This window comes from Trachypithecus francoisi, unplaced genomic scaffold (genome assembly GCF_009764315.1).
Source record: "Trachypithecus francoisi isolate TF-2019V2 unplaced genomic scaffold, Tfra_2.0 Lachesis_group16, whole genome shotgun sequence".
Taxonomy (NCBI): Eukaryota; Metazoa; Chordata; class Mammalia; order Primates; family Cercopithecidae; genus Trachypithecus; species Trachypithecus francoisi.
In genome coordinates, this window is record NW_022681461.1 from 49,688,940 (window position 1) to 49,710,413 (window position 21,474).

Here is a 21,474-nt window from a genome sequence, read left to right on the forward strand (position 1 = left end):
CTACAGATGATGAAACCAAATACTAGAGAGACTCTAACTTGCCCAAAGTCACACAACTGCTTAGTAGTTGGGAGGAAGGAGTTAAAGCAGTTGGCCTGCAATCTTTTTACTCCTTTCTCTGGGGGTGTATCCCAGGAGAAAGAAAAGAAGGCTGGTGACCAGGTCTAATCTCCTTGTCAAATGAACTTCTGCATAGATAGAGTAATGATATTTAGGATGTCCCTGGCTAACAACTACCTCTAGTAAATAGATCCCAGGACCTGTGAAGGAAGGCTCCTTGGAGAATATTACATCAGCTATACAACTCTCTATGGTATAACAGGAAGATGTTTTGTGATTGAAATGCCTCATGCTCTGCAAGAGGCGGCGACCCTGTGTTCCTTACCTATTATTCTGAGTGAGATGCGTGTCCAGTGAAGGAAGACAGGTCCTTGGGAACCATTCTTGGGTTGCTGATTTTTCTTTACCTCATAAGAACTTCTTGATTGCTTATATTCTTGAACTTATTTAGCAAAGCTTGATATTGGATAAGATCTCTGATTCATATAACATGACTTGACAATCAGATCGCCTGGCTTCATTCAGTGGCACATATCTATTTCCTAGGCTCTATTAGCTCCTGTGTAACATTGAGCCCAATTATAAAGTCCAGGGATGAAGGGGGAACATACTTGGTTATATTTGAACCCCTTACCAGTGGCAAAACTAATATTTATTTGACACATCTGATATCTATCAACTTGAAAATAATTGGAGGAATATTTACACAATTGAAGAAACACAATGTATTTGTCCTCATTGTGAGTGAGTAACACTGGAAGTACACAATAATGGGTTGTTTGTGATGGTTCATGTGATTACACTGGGAGGTGAGCCAGGCTTTTTGGGTCTCCAATGACAGCTCCCAAGCAGTTCTAGAAGAGAGGGCTTTTTAGATGCATAGATATTCACCTCCCACCCTCCAATTGTCAAAGAATCAGTACAGTCTCAGTGTTCTGCCATGAATATCATTCCCCAAACCACTCATGGACCTCCTAAATCATGGAGTTCTTTTTCTCTCTTTTTTAAGGTGCACAATTTATCTTCACACACAATTTTGTTTTGAAACTTAGAAATGATGACAAAAGAGAACTGTTACTTTAGCTGGAAGGGAGGGAAACCTTTTTGTCCTCTCTGCTTCATAACAAACTGTATTTATGCTTGAGGCATCAAAAGATAGAATGAGCACGCACACCTCACATCCTACTCCTGGTACAAAAACCACTGATTGTGAACTGAGCTGTTGAAAATAAAGCACGTCAAAGGGCCAGGGCTGCTTCTGGCAGATGCTAAACAAGAGGAGGCTAGCAGGCGTGCATGACGACAGCACAAACATGTTTTATACAGAGAAGCCTTTTGACATCCTTTTTCCCCCAAACAAGTTCCCAAACCAAAGCTTGATGTTTACCTTCGGCGAGTGGGTCAAGGGTGTGTATCATGAGCTGGAAGATGCTATTCCTCATGAGACTGTTGTGGAGGGAGGCAGAGCTTCCACCTCGCTGGAGACGTGGCTTAGCCTGAGCAGAGAAACCAAAGAGGTGGTTAGTCTCAGAAATGAAAGGCAAGTGCATTATAGACAAGATCCTCACTTAGTCTGGTGGCCACTCATTTCTGTCGCATGATCACACACTATTGAGCCAACGATTTTCAAAGTACATTTCAAAGCCCCTGAGAGAATGTCTCTCACATTCTTTCCTACTAAGTGAATGCGTTGCTTCCCTTTTTAAAAAGAGCTTTGTAAATGCCAGACAACGTGTTATATGCTTCACATCCCTTCGTTTATCTCATTTGCAAAATGAACCCTATGAACTAGATGTTATTACTCTTCTTGTTAGATAGACGAGGACATTTCATCTCAGAGAAGTGAAATGAGGTGTCCAAGTCACACCAACAAGAAGTGGAGGCTGGAGGAATGGATCCCAGGTCTGCTTTTCTCAAAGACTGTTCTCTAATCCAGTGGGTGGTCTCTAACATTTTTGAAGTGTGCATCCTATCAGTAAAATGTTTAAATGTATATAAATAGGCATCTATGCCCATATCTACATAGACACATATACTAAAATATGAACATATAAAAACACTTTCAAAAATAGAAGTTAAGAAGAATAACATAGTAAATGATGAAGGTGCTAATGTTTTCTCCTTGCTTTCCAAAGGCTCGTCTTGCACATCTCCTGGGCTACCTCATCTCTACCCTGGGACTACAGCTCTAATCCAGAAAGCAGCATGGCCTATGTTAAGTGAGATTCAAGAAGCAGAAGCTCTTATCATGAAACCATGAGAACTCTCCTGACTTTGAGTGGGACTCCTTTTGGACAAACTACTAGTTGTGATCCTTTGGCCAAATAAATGTAAATGAAACTGGTAGGTGAGAAGGAAGAATGAGTATCTAGAGATAAGGTTATCGACATACGCTTTTTCTTCTATCTTCAAAAGCAAACAACCTAAAAACTCCCAAACCCTCTGTATTTTGATGGGGTTTTAACCTGAATAGGAACTGCTGTCTCCCCATGGTTGATTTTGTGCTGATCATCACAAGGGAAGACTCTCTGAGGCAGCCAAGCTTTATAGACAGACAGATTTAAGGAGTTGAAAGGTATTGTAATGTAAGGGAGTTAATTTCTTATTGAACTTTCAGTGTAAAAGTTTGACATGTAAATTTTCTGGGGTAGGTAAAAATAAAATACTGTTCTCCACTATGTCTTTCAAACTTCTGCATAACAGGGTTTTCCAAAATATTCCATCATACTCCAGACCCACAAGGGGGCTTCCCCAAAAATGTCCTATGAGAGACTCCATGATCAAATACATATTTGATATATATTGAAAAGTGCTATATCCTAGCCAACTCACCTTAGGGTTTCAAACTACACATTAGACCACTAAGTCTAACACTACAGAAATCTGTTTAACTTGATTAACTTGGGCAGTGTTTCCAAACTATTATCTGTAGGATCTAATTTTGTAAAACACTTGTTAACAATCATGGTCCACACAGTTGGAGACAAACATGAAACCCGTAGAAAGTATGAGTAAAATCTCGCTATGAGATACCCGAAGAAATCTGGCTCTCTTAGTGTGATTTATTATGACATTCCATTGGAAATCATATTGCCAATTCAATAGGGTTGGAAAAGAATTCAGTGGGGATTACTGGTGTCTCAATGGTGAACCAGATTATGGCTCCTTAATAGAAGAGATTGAGTCTGTACTCGTGTTCTGGTACTGGATCAGGTGCATTCTATGGGCTGTCAATCAATGTTACATCTTTGGCCTGAGCATTACAGGAGGAAGGACAGGGTCATATGTATCTTTATTACTGTTTTAGCCTTGAAAGTCTTAAACATTTTAAAATGCATTTTGTTATTAGTTATAGAGGATTCAGATGATTAAGTTTCAAAATATTTTAGGAGCAAGCTTAGGAGATCTGAATAAAATGGAAATGTAATCACTGTTTGATGGCTGAACACAATAATTTTGAAGGTTGTTTCTTTACTATGCTGCAAAATCTGAAATGTGATGTGTTAATTAAATAGGAACTCAGAAATGGTTTATCAATAATAATTTGTCATAACTATTATGGTTCTTATTCTGGGAAACTGGAAGAACTCTGGTGTGGAGATCTTCATTTGAAAAAGATTACATCTAGAGAAGTATTGAAAGCATTCTTTTGTGTATTATGTATATATTAAATATATAGTCTCACGCAGCATTTCTTTTGATGAGACCAAAAGAAATTTCCAATCAGAGTATGTGCATGCAGATACACAAAGAAAACAAATATTGAGCATTAGATCCCACACTACCCCCAAATATTAGTTCAACATCCCTTGGAATGCAATTTGGAAATACCTCACTCTTCCAACTCCTACAAAAGTTCATACCAAATGGAAGAGAAAATTCAAATTTTGAAACCTAGTCGCAGAAGACATGTGTTCATGAATGCCAGAATTCAGTCATCACTAATTGTAGCACAGAGTAGAAGTACACACCAGGGGTTAGACTATTTAAGTATTCCAAGGGAGAGAGTAATGTGTTGAGCACACAAACCGCTCTTACTCCCAACCCCGCCCCACACTCTCCACAGGCACACAAGCAGGTACAGACAAAGCTACTGCTTCCTACCGGTAGAGTCGGTTCATCCTTGTCCCTGGCTGCAGATGGCTGCATAAGAGAAAAAGGCAAAGACAAAAGACAAAGAAATAAATAAATGAAGAATCACATATGGCATTTACATTTAATAACAAGCATCAGTATAGGGGAAGATTTCATTCTTTCTGCTCCTGGGATGAGTTAAGCCAAAACAGGGGACTGAGGATGTATATTTCTAGCCAAAACATAATGGTTTATTTAGGTACATGATTCATTCTCCTGAAAGGTCAAAGTTTAATGGCCAACCCGAATGTCCAGCTATACAAAGCAGTTAAGTCAACTGTGGCCCAGCCATGCAGTGGAATACTATGGATCATTAAAGTGAATGAGGTAATTCACAGGTACTGACATGGAAAATATCTATTGATAACTGTAAAAATTAAACATTTATAAATATTTATTGTTTCATTTCATAAAGGAAAATAAATTAATAATACTTTAGTGCATGTAAATAAAAAAAGTCTGCAAGAATGATACCAAACTGTTATTAGTGGTTGTTACTGGTAGATGGGATTGCAAAGAAATATCATCTTTTACATGTTTTGGGGGGAGTCAGCATTCATTGCTCCAGGTATTGTGAATAAAATAAAGTTCACAGAAGTTAGGCCACTGAATTAAAGACTAGGATCATCCCACATGGAAATCAGATAACCCATCTTTTTTTCTGCTCCCTCACCTCAAGTTTTCTATTCTAAATAGAAGTCTCTGTCCAGTTGAGAAATGTGGATTAGAACACAAGGGCACATAAAGGCCTGGTAATCTGCTGGGAGTGAACTCAACTCAGACAAGGGGGCAGTGTAATTCTAACCACATGACCCACCTGGACAGCTTTTACTTCCTCAACTCAATAGGAACTCTCCTTCTTCACCAGAACCAGGCACCACCCTGGGATCTTTCCAGCGAGATACAGGTGCCTGGTGAATAGTTCCTCATGCTTAGACACCACCTTCGTCACTTCACCTCAACTACAGTTGCAGACAGCAAGAACAAACTGGAACCCTTCCCCCATCTGGCATTCTGGTCCTCCCCATTAGGGTCTGAGCAGATGTCTGTCTTCAGGAATAATCACATACTTGGAGGAGAGTAGCCAGATACAGAGCTGTTTTAAAACTTTCATGTGCTCTAGGCTTTCTGTTTTAGGGTCTTCCACATGTGTCATGTAAAGATATTAAGATGTCCCCACATCCCATCTAAAATATACAATTCACCTAAAATATACAGTTTTGTGTAAAAAAAGAGAAGGGATTCTTATAATTTTGAATTTCAAATTATTTGCTATGTGTCATTAAGTTAGGATTAGCATGCTCGAAATCTTGCAAAGTGAAAAAATCAAATCTACAATTAGTTTTCACATGTAATGGGTTTTTAAGAAGGTGAAATTTAATACTTAGTGAGGTTGATGTTAAATATTTTGTGGACGTTCAATTAGATGTTTAATAATTCTGATTTTTGTAGACACCTTTTTGGATTCTGGAGTCAATACCAATGTGTTTTTATTCCTCTTCTGGTTCCAAGCATTTTTATGAAGAACTTGCAAGTCTCAGACATAAACAGAAGGGCTCTGCGTTGGTGGTAATCTCTGAGCACAGCCTGTGGGCACCACTAAATTTGCCTTAACCCTCGGGTTGGGGGCCCTCTCTCGGTGACTTCTCTAAAAACGCTAATAGGGAAATGTCCTGATGCCCTAGTTCCCAAGAGTCTGCTTGTGGAACTGGAGTGGACAGAAAACTGGCCTTTGATTCCCCACTTTCCTCTGAAAGGCACTGTATGATCCTGCTTCTCTCTGGCAGGTCCTCTCCTTTTCTTTCCTTCCACATCCGACAGCTCAACAAATGGCCTCACAGTCTGCAGAGCAATCCCCCAGGGAAATCTTCCAGGGCAGCAAGCTCAGCCTTTAGACATACATTGAGATTAACCGTCAGAGCACGCCTGGTCAGTTAGCAAATTTACACCTTGTGGCTAAATGGGAGACCAATAATTATGAGCTGGAATTGATACCACGGTGATAACACAGAACATGAAGGAACAGGATGAAAGTGGGGAGAGAAGAAGGTGGGCTTTATAAGGGCAGAAACGTCACCAGCTGAGGGTTTGAATTTTAAAAAGTATATCTAAATATATTATTTAAGGAAGAAAAAAAAAATCCAAACCTGTCTTTTGGTCTGAAAAGAAGAAAAAAATATCTACTCTATTGATTTCCTTTTTCTCTCACAGCAAGGAAGATCATAAAACATAAAAGGTGGAAGGAAAATGCCTAGTACATAGATTCTATAGAGAAAAAACTGAGCGCAGAGACAGGCCTGAAATTCTCTACAAAATGTCCCACTGTTTAATGTCTGCAGTTGACATCATTTGTTTTCTTTCAAGTGTAATCTGCAGACATGAATATACATCAGGATATAACTTGTAAATTTAGGTATACGCACAAATGACAGCAGAGGCCATTAAAACACCCCTCTACTTTCCTTTTATGTAGCCCTGTTGCAAAAGAGATAAGAAGCGTGATATATGATGGTAACTGCCCATTTCTAGGGGCTCACCCACATCTACTGATAATTCGAGGTTCACCTGACTTAGCCTTGCTCTAATTGCATCTTGAAGCAGCCTCGCAGTCCTGGCAATATGCAGCTGATTATGTTACAAATTCAGTTTTAAAGGGGTTTAATTACACGGGAAGTAACTAGTGAAGGTGACAAAGAAATGATTTTCATATGTATAGCCAGTGGGTTTTGGGTTGGCCTAGTGTTGTGAATGTATTTTCAGGGCCATTAAATATATGGCAAGTTTATTCTAACCCATGGGATGTTACAGAAGACAACTTCTTCAAAAGAAGACTAACGTGACTTTAAGGATTAATCTTGGCATTCTTATGATGTATTTTGCTTTTTAACCCCCTTAATTTTAAACACACCAAAATACCACTCATTTGGGCTGTATTAATATGAAAGCCCAATTCCTGGTGGTCAGCATGCTATGGATTGGCTTAACAAATTCCTATAAACAAATTTAATGAATACATTGAAATAAATTTCCTATAGCTGTAGAAAAAAATATGTTAAGCCAATCCATAGCACACCCACAGCAGTTCTTCGAGGATTGTTTAAAAGAATAAACTGGGCACTTAAGCGGGCCGTCCCATGCGACCTCGGGCACTGCCAACCGTGGGTGAGCTCTGGGTGTGCGGGCGGCCTGGCGCGCCGCTCTGCTGTGTCAACGTGTTATGATGCTGTCCCATACCAACCTGGCCACTGGAATCCCCAGTAGTAAAGTGAAATATTCAAGGCTCTCCAGCACAGACGACGGCTACATTGACCTTCAGTTTAATAAAACTCCTCCTAAGATCCCTTATAAGGCCATCGCACTTGCCACTGTGCTGTTTTTGATTGGCGCCTTTCTCATTATTATAAGCTCCCTCCTGCTGTCAGGCCACATCAGCAAAGTGGGGGGCAGACCGGCCGTTCCAGTCCTGATCCTGGCATTCTGGTGTTCCTACCCGGATTTAACCACCTGCACATCACTTACTACGCATCCAAAGGCTACCGTGGTTACTCCTATGATGACATTCCAGACTTTGATGACTAGCACCCACCTAATAGCTGAGGAGAACAGTCACAGTGGAACTGTCCCAGCTTTAAGATACCTAGCAGAAACTATAGCTAAGGACTAAGGAATTCTGCAGCTTGCAGACGTTTAAGAAAATAATGGCCAGATTTTACGGGTCCTTCCCAAAGATGTTAACTGAACCTACAGTAGCTAATTAGGACATGCTTGGTTTTTCATCCCTTTGCCTTGGCAAGAGCTCCTGACAAGTTTTTCCACAGGAATATGTATCATGGAAGAATAGAGGTTATTCTGTAATGGAAAAGTATTGCCTGCCACCACCCTCTGTAGAGCTGAGCATTTCTTTTAAATAGTCTTCATTGCCAATTTGTTCTTGTAGCAAATGGAAGAATGTAGTATGGCTAATTTCTTATCACTAAGTAATTTATTTAAAAAATATCTGAGTATATTATCCTCTACACTTATCCCTACCTTCATGTTCCAGTGGAAGGCCTTAGTAAAATCAAAGATCAGTGAGTTCATCTGTAATTTTTTTTTACTTACTTTCTTATTGACAGCAACCAGGAATTTTTTATCCTGTGGAGCAAGTTTTCAAAATGTAAATACTTTCTCTGTTTAACAGCCCTTGGCCCATTCTGATCCAGTTCACGAGTAGATTGGACAGCATATAATTTGGATCATTTTGTCCCTAGTAAATCAAAATGTTCTCTAGATTATTCCTTTAATGGCTGGACTTTTGACTGTTTCCTAATGAAACAGTAGATAAGTGGTTATTATTTAGAGTTTATAACCCTATTGCTAGCACCTTGTATTATGTCATCATTCTGCTCATGATTCCAAGGATCAGCCTGGATGTCTATAGGACTAGATCACCTTAGTTTGATTCTATTTTTTAGCTTGCAAAAAGTGACTTATATTCCAGAGAAATTAAAATGTTGAAATCCAAAAAAAAAAAAAAATTCATAAACTTCATCCTGAAGGTCTCAGGTTAGAGTTTTGGTGTGCCAACGCAGACTCCCCTCTCCATTCATGAAAGCAAGACTTTTGTCAGGCCATCTTCTACTTACAAGAAAATATTCTGTAATTCAAACCTTTATTCATTTAAACTGGCCCCCTTCTCAATGACTCAAATTAGTCATATGGTGATTGCACTTAAATTGAGCAACTGAAAGATGTCTTTAATCTCTATTGTCCTTCCTGGTGGAAATTCCTTTTTTTTTCTTTGAGATGGGGTTTTGCTCTTGTTGCCCAGGTTGGAGTGCAATGGCATGATCTCAGCTCACTGCAACTCCGCCTTCTGGGTTCAAACAATTCTCCTGCCTCAGCTTCCTAAGTAGCTGGGATTATAGGCGCCCACCACCATGCGCAGCTAATTTTTGTATTCTTAGTAGAGACAGGGTTTCACTATGTTGGCCAGGCTGGTCTTGGCCTCCCGACCTCAGGTTATCCACCTGCCTTGGCCTCCCAAAATGCTGGGATTACCGGTGTGAGCCACCGTGCCCTGCCAGAAATCCCATTTCTATATAGGAATTTTGCTACTTATTTGATAGGTGTTTTGAAATTGTCCATTTATGCTTCCACCCCAGATAATAAAATGCATAGCCCATTTAGATAGTATTTTGACACTATAAATCAGTCCAGCATCCTTAAATCTTCTTTCTTCCTTTGATCCTTGAAAGCCAGAAATGATTTTGCTGACTATAAAGTGTAGTTTTGATGGAACTTTGTATATAGCCTTTCACCACATACAGGCCCCCAGTCCCACTTCACACACATAAAAATTAGGCCAATGCTGTAGTCCAGCTGCCTCAGTGCCACTCAGTAACAGGATACTAACAAGTCCATGGTTCACTCTGGTAATTATCTACTTACAAATCACATGATCAAATGGGTCACCATGAAGACTTCATAGGCCAAAATACAAGTGTGTAAACTAATGGATGTTTTTTTTTGGTCAATGATGTGGCATCAGATACAGGGGAACAATAAGGAATTTATTGCAAAAGCTAAGTAACAGCCATAAACTTCCACCACTTTAACATTCCACCAAGTCCTGCAAAATGTGCTTACAATGCATTATGCCAAGGACCTGGAAGCATTATAAAGTCTATAGAAATAAACTTAAACATATAATTATTTTGTCAAAAATATAATTGGAAACAAATATGTCCATGATCAAAATATGAATCCAATATTCCAATGGATATGAATTTTAATGTCTTAGAATTCAGAAAGATTTGGTGAGGAATGATTTGAATGACTGATTTTCATTTAAAAAATTAACATGAAAGTGTAAAATGATGTTTCCTTTTTCTTTCAATACACCATGGTAATAAATAAAAACATTCAAAATGTCTCTCCTTGTTAAAGATGAAAAAACCTCAAAGCCTATTGGGAAGACTAGATACAAGGTACAAAGGCCTCAAATCTGCAATGTAAAAGGCAAGGCACCCTACTACCTCTTAGTCAGATGGAAACTCATCTCTTTCTCCCTTCTTTTACTGTGTCTTAACATATTCCCTAAAACATTAAGAGAGGGGAGATTAAATCAATTCCTAAAGAAAGAAATAAATATTTAAATTCAAATTACTTTGACTGGTTGCTGGGCAATTATCCCACAATCATGGCCCTTCTGCAGAGAAGGAATCTCAGAGAACAATGAAGTGCTGATGAGGACAGCCCAGGGTGCAGGAGTACCCACTTTACAATCCAGTTTAAGGAAATACACTGGGATGGACAGAAGGGGTAGAAATGATCTAAGTAAGAAGTATGGTAATGAAAGCTCACATTGTGGAAGCAAAGCCTTTTGATGATTTGTTTGAATAATCTTCATGATCATGAAATATTTGAGATAGTAGAAAAAAGTTTGAGAAGAATAGATATCTTCACCAATATGGAAGGAGCAGAAGAAAAACTGTTTAGAGACACTTAAAGAACAATTTGGAATATGGAATACTCAGTAAGGCAAGTGCGCCAGGGTGACTTCACGAAGCAGAATTTAACTGACAAGTTAAATCTACACAATTGTAATTGGAATCTCCAAAATTTCTTGATCATATACCATTATCAGATAGAGTCTTGCTCTGTTGTTGCCCAGGCTGGAGTGCAGTGGTGTGACCATAGCTTCCTGCAACCTGAAACTCCTGGGCTCAAGCAATCCTCCTGCCTCAGCCTCCCAAGTAGTTGGGACTATAGGAAAGCACTATGATGCCCAGATAATTACGAAAGAAAAAAAGATTTTTTAGAGGCCAGGGTCTTGCTATATTGCCCAGACTGTTCTCGAACTCCTAGCCTCAAGTGATCCTCCCACCTGAGCCTCCCAAAGTGCTGAGATTATAGGTGTGAGCCACTGTTCCCAGACTATCTACTTATGTATCTGTGTGCTACTGTCAACCATTATATAAACATGGACTAATTTCTTCCCTCTTTTAAAAAAGATAACAAATAGAAGTCTTAATATTTTTTTCTTGCATCCCAAATAATTATCTTGTGCACCCCACTGAAACACTAGCACAAACTTTTAAAAATGAATTCTTTCAATGCTTCTCACAGAATTGATAAGCTATATGGAATGTATGAATATATTTTACCCAACTCCTTCAGTTAACCTCCCTAATACTGGAAGTTGTAAGATCCTTGAGGACAGGATTCACCTCTGTGCCTTCCATGGTCCCTAACTGTGGCTACTTAAAATGCAATTAAGAGGCCTTGGTGAGTGAGAGCACCCAGGCAGAACAGAACTGTGTGCTTCTGTGTCAGTTACCAGAGCTCCTCAGCTGCTTGTGCCACTGGCTAAATTAATAGTAATGGTGATTATTTAAGTCTACCTCTTAAAGGACTAATTAATCTTTCTTATTAAGTATGTACATAGAAGACAGTAATCCTTATCTTACAAATGGAGAAAGAGAGGCAAGAAGGGCCTCAGGCTATTTCTGTACTTAGGATACTAAGCACCAGTGTTAATTCACTTAATTTAGGAATTAACAACCCAACTACCACTGCTATCTCTTGCCTTCCTCTGAAATATCCAGATGTTCCTAATTTACTTTGTTGTACCATTTTAGCAATTCTCACAATTGCTAATGAACAATTTTGATATGCCAATCAAACACAATCTGCTAGTGGTGTTCTGGCATTAGTCACACAAATTTCCTTTGACTAGTAAAGAACGCAATATGCATTCATCTATTAAGTCTTGGTTGCCTTACTTCTTTTAAGGAACGTGTCTAAGACAGAAGGTGTTCAACCATTTCGCTTCCCTGAGCCACACTGGAAGAAGAACTATCTTGGGCCACACATAAAATACACTAATACTAACGACAGCTGATGAACTAAAACAAACAAACAAACAAAAAACTCAAATGTTTTAAGAAAGTTTAAGAATTTGTGTTGGACTACATTCAAAGCTGTCCTGGGCCACTTGTGCCCTGCGAGCTGCGGGTTGGGCAAGCTTGGAAGATGTGATTTTTTAAAAAGGTCCATCAAATGCTGGTGTGGAACAAACTACAGAATACTTTGTAGCAAATGAGGCAGATTTCAGTAATAATGTGTGCCAAGTGTTTTATATATATATATATATATATATATATATATAATATCTCATCGAATCCTCACAATTATAGGTATTATAAACACATACTCCCCCTTTTAACACAGGAGGACCCTAAGGCTGATGGAGTTGGGACAATTTGTCCAAGGCCACACAGCCAGCAAGTGGCAGAGCTAAGACACGAACTCAGACAGTTGGGCTCCAGAGCCTTCCTAAGTGTTGGGGAAATGAGAAAGTGGCATTTTCCTTGCTGTAACCTGTGAGGAAGCTGCAGACAATACAACTTCAAATACAGTAAAAAATAGTTCACGTACATTAAGAACTGTTTATGAGCTCTGACTTCCAATGGAGGTGAGAAAATAGTGGCAAGTGATTGTTGTGAATTTAGAATGAAAGCTTTTATTTGTGTTCATTTTGTACAAAAAGCTAGTATCTGGGAGTAGAGAAAGTTACAGAGGCTATTTTGTCTCTTCCAGCATCATTATTTAGACTCAGTTACTATTGTCATGATTTACTATTATTATTTCTGTCTCTTGAAGGTCACAGAGGCACTTTTTATGCCTTCAGAACGGCACAGATTTAAGTAAAACTGCAAATGAGTTGCTCCATATATCAAGTTGACTTGTATTAAGGAGTTGATAGCTCAGTAATAGGTGGGAAAAAAAGGGGCTCCCTAGTGGTCTCCGTTATCACTGCAGTCGTGATACGTTATTCTATATTTAGTTTATTTGGAAGTTCGGTTGGGCTCAGTCTTTATTTCTGACACTTCAAGGAACTAGTGCTATTTCTTTGTTTCAGGGAAAGAACAAGCCCAAAAAATGAAAATAATCACTCTTGGTATTTAAAACTTCAGTGAGACAGTGTGAATGGCAAATTTTGAATAAAGAAAATTCATTCATTCATTTAACAGTAATTATTTGATAATATTTATTGCACACTTATATACGGCCAAGGATTCTTTTAGGTTCCTAGGATTTAGGTGTGGTCCAAACTTGACAAAAATCTGTCCTTATGGAACCTGTATTTCAGCATAAATATGTTATATCATTAAATTAACTAGATAGAAAGGATAGGTACTCATTATTCGATCACTTAAAATTAAGTGGTACATTTAAGAATATACTTAAGAGGATTACCTGTGGCCTAATCATTACTTTTGTAATCACACTTTATCACACATTTATTAATTCTAGATTTAGCATCTATTCTTGTTTGGAGAGAAGCTGGCAAAGACTATAAAAGTATAAAGAACAAGCTTGTGTCTATAAAACTATAAACAACACATATATTAATAGAATTCATTGAGTGAAGGGCATTAGATATTTAAAATGCATTTTAAAACTGATATAATTGAAGGTGTAATTTAATTTTAGATAATATTAACGGTAAGAATTTTTTTTTGCTAATCTTTCATTTTAAAAAAAGATGAGATTTTTTAAAAAATAAGAAACCCTGAATCTCAAAGAGAACAAAACCCTCAATTTGAATGTAATATAGTGATTTTGATACATATAACTTTCATATTTATAGTATTCTAGCTACAAACTGTGCAGTCTCATTAACATAGCAGATGAATTCTTCACCCCGTTTAACTTCTAATCTCAGAAATTTCAATGATACTGTATCAGTACCTGATTCCAAAAGGACCCTAGCACAATTTCCATATAGGTAGAAAAATATAGACGCCAGATTTGCTGAATTTAGCTTTGGAATTTCCAGGAAGCAAAACATCATATAAACCCAATTTAAATATTTAATGATATAAATGCAAATCTAAGTAAACTTGGGGAAAAATAAAGGGAACAAATATCAAGCATATATCATTTTCCGTTGAAAATGCACTGATAATGAGAACCAGGCTCACTCCTTGATCTGCTCTTCTTTCTCAAGAGAGGCCAAGAGGAAGCTAAATTCATTCATGTCACGAAGATGAGTTATAAAAGTGGAACGCAGCAAGTTCATTTCAAGCACTGCCTGGCTACTTCCGCATTCCATTCCCACTGTGTGTCCCCTCCTCCCCACTTCCTCCCTTGTTCATTCTTTTATATTATTTGTCTCATCTCTCTCTTTTTCACTATTGAGCACTCTTCTGAGGGCAGAGACCATGTCTATTTCATTTGATATTATTCCACAGTACCTAGCATAGTGGTGCCCGATGCTCAGTAAATGCATCTTTAATAATAAATAAGTTAAATCAGATCTTATATATTTTTAATGAGCCCATATGCTCATCCATAATGAGGCTGGAGGTAAATAGCTTCTTCTCAGCCCAACACTGAATTGTCTCACTTTCCTCTTGGCATTTGATACTGCGAGTGACCCACTGCTTCTTGAATCAGTCTCCTCCCAGGTATCTGGGATGTGTGCTCTGACCAGGCTACTGTTTCCTCATTCCTGTGGAAATGCAACAATATCAAACCTTCCCTGTTTGAACTCCTGTGTTACTTAAAGTCATCATTTCACAATGCTCCCGATTGCTTGTGTTTGCCATTTTGCCTGCTTCGTTGGACTTGTAAGCTCCTTGAGTGAGGGGGTTTTACATATTATACATCTTTATACTTCCTATTTTGCCCACCAGTGTGCTGCCACCCCACAGATGCTCTGCAAATATAGAAGTTTTGATTGCTGATTACAAGTGGTGAGACTAGAGCTTTGAAAGGAAGGAGGATTCTCAAACATGCAGGAAACTCACCATGAGGCACAAAAGAGTTGAGGTGACTGGGTCCTGTGTTGGGGCCTACAGCAGGGTCAGCGGAAACTATTTGACTAATACAAAGTGGGTGGCGTCATTAAAAAATTCTCTGGCTTCGTCCCTGGGACCCTGTGCCCAGACACTGTTGTATCGGTCCTTTAACCTGAGAGAGCTAGTCTTTCTTGGTGGTCCAATTGGCCCTGTACTACTAATGGCTGAGGTGAGTGCAGTAGGAGTCCTCTGTTTTGGCTGGTGAAAGGGTTGAATGGAATAGGCCCACCACGCAGTGAAGTGGAGAACGTGGCAGTAAGAAATAGTTCCACTGGGTGTTGACCATGATACACCTGGCCACCCTGGAAAACAGAGTACATGGTAAGGACTAGGAGTCCCATTAGTGGGGCTTGACATGAGGACAGTTACCCTCTCAGTTGTCCCTGGGGTTGATGCAGTTTAGGGTAGAGTGAGTCAAATTAAGATTCAAACTTATCCTCAACATCTCAGCTCACTCCCTTCATCCCCATCTGCCATCCTTTGCTCTCATAGGGAGTCCAGGCAAATTGTCATTTTATCTGTGCTCAGCTGGGATATTACCATGTTATTCCCTCTTGCTCCATTTGCCAAATACCCTCCTTCATGGCATTTAAAAAATCACCTATTCATTCTTCATCACATGTTTAATGAGCATCTTATATGTGCTATGTTTTTCTAGGTGCAGGGATAAAACAGTGACCAAAATAGCCCAAATCCTTGCTTTCATGGATTGTATATTCTAACCTGAATCTCATTTCCAAGACACATTCTTCCAATTAAGTAGCAACAGCAGCAGTTAATATATAAAATCTTTGCTGACCTTTATCAAGCACTAACTACAGTTGAAATACTGGGCTAAATGCTCATTCATAATCCCAGGTGGGATTATGGCAGGTATTATTAGCAAACATTTTAAATAACTTTTTATTTGTAAATAATTATAGATTCACACGTAGTTGTAAAAAAAATGTATAGGGTGGTCCCATACACCCTTTACCCAACCTCCTCCAGTGATAACATCTTGCACAACTATAGTACAATATTAAAACTAGGAAGTTGTCATTGGTACAATCTATGGAACTCATTCAGATTTCACCAGTTACATGTGCACCTATTTGTGCTTGTGCATAGTGTGTGTGTAGTTCATACCACTCAGGTCATAGGCATGGGCAAGGACTTCATGTCTAAAACACCAAAAACAATGGCAACAAAAGCCATAATTGACAAATGGGATCTAATTAAACTAAAGAGCTTCTGCACAGCAAAAGAAACTACCATCAGAGTGAACAGGCAACCTACAGAATGGGAGAACATTTTTTGCAATCTATTCATCTGACAAAGGGCTAATATCCAGAATCTACAAAGAACTCAAACAAATATACAAGAAAAAAACAAACAACCCCATCAAAAAGTGGGCAAAGGATATGAACAGACATTTCTCAAAAGAAGACATTCATACAGCCAACAGACACATGAAAAAATGCTCATCATCACTCGCCATCAGAGAAATGCAAATCAAAACCACAATGAGATACCATCTCACACCAGTTAGAATGGCAATCATTAAAAAGTCAGGAAACAACAGGTGCTGGAGAGAATGTGGAGAAATAGGAACACTTTTACACTGTTGGTGGGATTGTAAACTAGTTCAACCATTATGGAAAACAGTATGGTGATTCCTCAAGGATCTAGAACTAGATGTACCATATGACCCAGCCATCCCACTACTGGGTATATACCCAAAGGATTATAAATCATGCTGCTATAAAGACACATGCACACGTATGTTTATTGCGGCACTATTCACAATAGCAAAGACTTGGAATCAACCCAAATGTCCATCAGTGACAGACTGGATTAAGAAAATGTGACACATATACACCATGGAATACTATGCAGCCATAAAAAAGGATGAGTTTGCGTCCTTTGTAGGGACATGGATGCAGCTGGAAACCATCATTCTTAGCAAACTATCACAAGAACAGAAAACCAAACACTGCATGTTCTCACTCATAGGTGGGAACTGAACAATGAGAACACTCGGACTCGGGAAGGGGAACATCACACACCGGGGCCTATCATGGGGAGGGGGGAGGGGGGAGTGATTGCATTGGGAGTTATACCTGATATAGATGATGAATTGATGGGTGCTGACGAGTTGATGGGTGCAGCACACCAACATGGCACAAGTATACATATGTAACAAACCTGCACGTTATGCACATGTACCCTAGAACTTAAAGTATAATTTAAAAAAATTAAAAAAAAAGTTTAATTATATGTGTAGCTTCATGTAACCACCACTGCAATCAAGATAATTAACTATAACATCATCACAAGACTCTCTTGTGCCACCCTTGTCTACACCCATTCCCACCCCTGCCTGCTAATCCCTGGTAACTACTAATCTGTTACTAATTTCTATAATTTCATAAATGTTACATAAATGGAGTAATGTCATATGTATACTTTTCAGGTTTGCTTTTTCCATTTAGTATAATTTCCTTAGGGTCTAAATTATTGTATGTATCAACAGTTTGTTCCTTTTTATTTAGTAATATTTCAAGGTATGGATATACCATAGTTTAATGACCTGCATGTTGAAAGGCATTTGGATAGTTTACCGTTTTGGGCTATTGTCATGAAAGCTGCTATGAACATTCATGTACAAGTTTCTGTGTAAACATGTCCAATCTTATATGCCCAAGAGTACAATTGCTGGATCATACAGTAAGACCATGTTTTGTTTTAAAAAACTGTTCAACTATTTTCCAGAGTGCTATAGCATTTTACATTCTTACCAGCAATGTGTGCGTGATGAAGTCTTTCTGCTTTCTAGCAGCATTTGATATTATCACCATTTTGAAATTTTATTCATTCTAAAGGTGCAGTGATATCTCATTGTGGCATCATAGATATTTATTTTCATTTTTATTTTTGTAAAGACAGCATCTCACTATGTTGCCCAGGCTGGTCTTGAACTCCTGGGCTCAAGTAATGCTCCCACCTTGGCCTACTAAATCGCTGGGGTTACAGGTGATCAACTTTATTGTAGTATTAGCATGAATTTCTGTAATGGCTTATGATGTTGAACATCTTTTCGTGTGCTTATTTGCCATTTGTGTATCTCTTCAGTGAAATGTTTGTGCATATATTTTCCCATTTTCTAATTGGATTGTTTGCTTCTTTAATGTTACATTTTGTGAGTTCCTTGTATATTCTAGATACAAGTCCTTTGTCAGATATGTGGTCTGCAAATATTTTCCCCGTCTTTAACGTGTACTTTCACTCTCTAAAAATGGTTTTTGACAGAGCAAAAGTTTTTAATTTTGATGAGGTTAAATTTCATCAAATTTTCCTTTTATGGATCAGTTTTAGGTAGCAAGTCTAAGAACTCCTGTAGTAGTGAAGAACTTAGTGAACTTAGTGAACACTCCTAGTGTTCGGTGCTGAAGATTTTCTAATTTTTTTTCCTAGATGTTTTATAATTTTATGTCAAGGTCCATTTTTTGCCTATGGTTTTCCCACTGGTATTATGCCATATATTTATTTATTTATCTGTACCTCAATGGATGCAAATATATCCATTTTAAAGATCGGGGTAAAAGGCTGAGTGAGGTTAACTAACTCGTCCACAGCAATACAGGTATATGAGGTACTGGGACTGAAATGCAGGCAATCTAACTTGAAACCACAGCCTCATTTTTTTTCTTTTTTCTTTTTTTTTGAGACAGAGTTTTGCTCTTGTTGCCCAGGCTGGAATGCAATGGTGCAATTTCAGCTCACCACAATCTCCACCTCCTGGGTTCAAGCAATTCTCCTCCTTCAGCCTCCTGAGTAGCTGGGATCACAGGCATGTACCACCATGCCAGGCTAATTTTGTATTTTTAGTAGAGATGGGGTTTCCCCATGTTGGTCATGGCTGGTCTCAAACTCCCAACCTCAGGTGATCCACCCACCTCAGCCTCCCAAAGTGTTGGGATTACAGGCGTGAGCCACCGCACCCGGCCAAAACCACAGCCTCTTAATGACTTTATTTGCCTGCTCTAAGGCATATATCTCTTTTTGCATTCCCCAAGTAAACATAAAACACACTGAATTCACCCTCTATGTGGGACAGAACAAAATGTATTCAGAAAATAGAAGTCATCTAATCTTTATGGAACTATTTAGGGAAACCTGGAGCTTTAATCATTAGCATTGCTTTGAACAAAAACTACATGATTTAAAAAATAAACGATTATTTTCAATGTTATGCATCTTTCTAATCTTATTAAGACAAGAGTTATCTAATCTTACAAAGTATAAAATACAAAAATAGAGATAAAATTGAGATCTACCATTAAGTAAGGTTACCACCCAATTTTTGCTGATGAAGTAGTAATGGATTGATGATGCTGGAGATTTACCCTTAAAATAAAAATTCTGGTTCCAGACAGTAGCTGTGGTCTCCTAGGACATATCTTATCTGTTATCTGTCAATAGAACAACGGAAATTGTGCACTATTGAAAACAGATGTAGCCTCACAGTCGGAGAGATGGAAAAGATGTGCTCTGGAAGTCCTCACTGCATTACTGTCAAACGAAGCCAGGAGGTACTGATATTATATATTATAGTCAGCACCAACTTCTTGGCCAAATGTTCAGCACTATTTTCAGTGTTGAAATTAAAAATCTGTTCTAGAATTAGGGGAAAAATGACATGAGAAATATCCCATTAAAAAGCTTTTTTTCTTAATTACTGCTGGCTCTGAAATTTTGGCTTTAGCCAATAGAAACTTCTCAAGATGGTTCTGGTGGGCATTTTGTTTTGTAGCAGGTCCCATGGTATAAGCTTATCGCCCAGAGAGCATCTTAAATGTTGTTAATAATCATACAATACTGCATAATATTATCACTGAAAGTTTACTACTTACTAAATTATAGGAACGTTGGATATCTTTGGAAAGGATTTAATTAACTTACAAAAAAAAAATATACTGGACCTATGGGAAAATGACACTTGCCAATGAAAGAAAATCCAGTTCCGAAGTGAATGACTGTGCTTATGTTGACATTTCTCTCAAAATAATGAGTTTTCATTCTCCAAGTTCTTACAATGAAAAATTTCAAACATAGGAAAAGCTCAGAATAGCCAGAGTTCCACCATTAGATTCATTTTTAACATTTTCTATGTTGGCTTTATCAATACATCTATATTAATAATTCTTTATGAGTAATTTTAAAGTAAACTGCAGACACCACAACATCTTTACCTTTAAATATTTCATATGTTTATCTTCTCAGGTTATGGACATTCTTCTACATAGTCATAACAACCATGTGTGCACGTTTTGTATGTATGCAATAGGTGACTTTTTGCCTTAGCAGGTTAACACCTACTACTGGTGTTTATTTTTTGACATGGTTAATCTTCTTGGTGTTTACACTTTTGTCCCCATGGTTAGTTATTAAATACACGTAATACAGAGTATCTGTTTTATTTGTTAAGATCTCCTCCCTTCTGTACTTTGCAACCAACCCCTGAGGGCAAATCAACAAAAGTCATTTAGTTCATTAAAAACAAAGTTGCTCTAGACAAAAGTACCCATTTGCTGACTGCTGTTTGGTATTGGCTGGGCATGGTGGCGGGTGCCTATAATCCCAGCTACTCAGGAGGCTGATGTAGGAGAATAATCGCTTGAACCCAGGAGGCAGAGGTTGCAGTGAGCCAAGATCACATCACAGCACTCCAGCCTGGGCAACAGAGTGAGTAGACAAGGTTTCACCATGTTGGCCAGGCTGGTCACGAACTCCTGATCTCAAGTGATCCACCTGCCTCGCCTCTCAAAATGCTGAGATTACAGGTGTTAGCCATGATGACTGGCCAGTGCTAGGGTTTTTAATTTGGAAACTATAGTCTGAATTTAGGTGGGGGGACAGTTTGTGAAATTTCTGACACTGTCAAGTTTTGTGTGTAAATAAACTTTTAGGAGGCAGGGGGAAGAGTGTCCATAACTTTCATCAGAGTCTTAAAAGTATTAAGAATCACTGATTTAAGGCTTTCAAAATACCCTTTGGAAGCTGGAAGATATTATTTGGAATATTATTGGGAAAAATTATTTGGAATATCTTCCAGCATCCAAAGGGTATGTATCTTGAAAGCCTAAATAATATCCAAATAATACTAATAGTGTTAGTATCAAATGCTAACTGATGGGGAGGAGGAATTCCAAAAGGACCCATCTAGCCCATCTATTGACAGCCTGGTGCCACTGAAATGGGTTCTGGCACAGGCAAAGAACAGAGCAGAAGGCAGCACAAAGTATTTTACTCACACTGACAAGTCCTCAATTAGTTCAAGCTCTTCAGGAAAAAGATCTGAATGTCACTGCAGGTGGTCCAACTCTATTCAGTGGGCAGAGACTGGGCAGGGTGCCGGAGGTCTGCTCTGGGTATCAGGCACCAATGT

The 21,474-nt window shown here is 38.5% G+C and overlaps 1 protein-coding gene and 1 pseudogene across 4 annotated transcripts in view; one reads left to right on the forward strand and one right to left on the reverse strand.

Annotated features, from left to right (window-relative positions):
* Positions 1 to 21,474, reverse strand: part of SLC24A2 (solute carrier family 24 member 2) — a 303,081-nt gene that overhangs the window by 116,161 nt on the left and 165,446 nt on the right. For all 3 annotated transcript variants that reach the window (XM_033237445.1, XM_033237447.1, XM_033237446.1), the window contains exons 3-4: positions 4,165 to 4,203; positions 1,448 to 1,556 (exon numbers count right to left, since the gene is read on the reverse strand). In XM_033237445.1, the coding sequence (XP_033093336.1) occupies positions 1,448 to 1,556; positions 4,165 to 4,203 (148 nt within the window). The remainder of the gene's footprint in view (positions 1 to 1,447; positions 1,557 to 4,164; positions 4,204 to 21,474) is intronic.
* LOC117098629 lies at positions 7,329 to 8,724 on the forward strand (annotated as a pseudogene). The gene has a single exon (XR_004443498.1). The product of XR_004443498.1 is annotated as a transmembrane protein 230-like (transcript).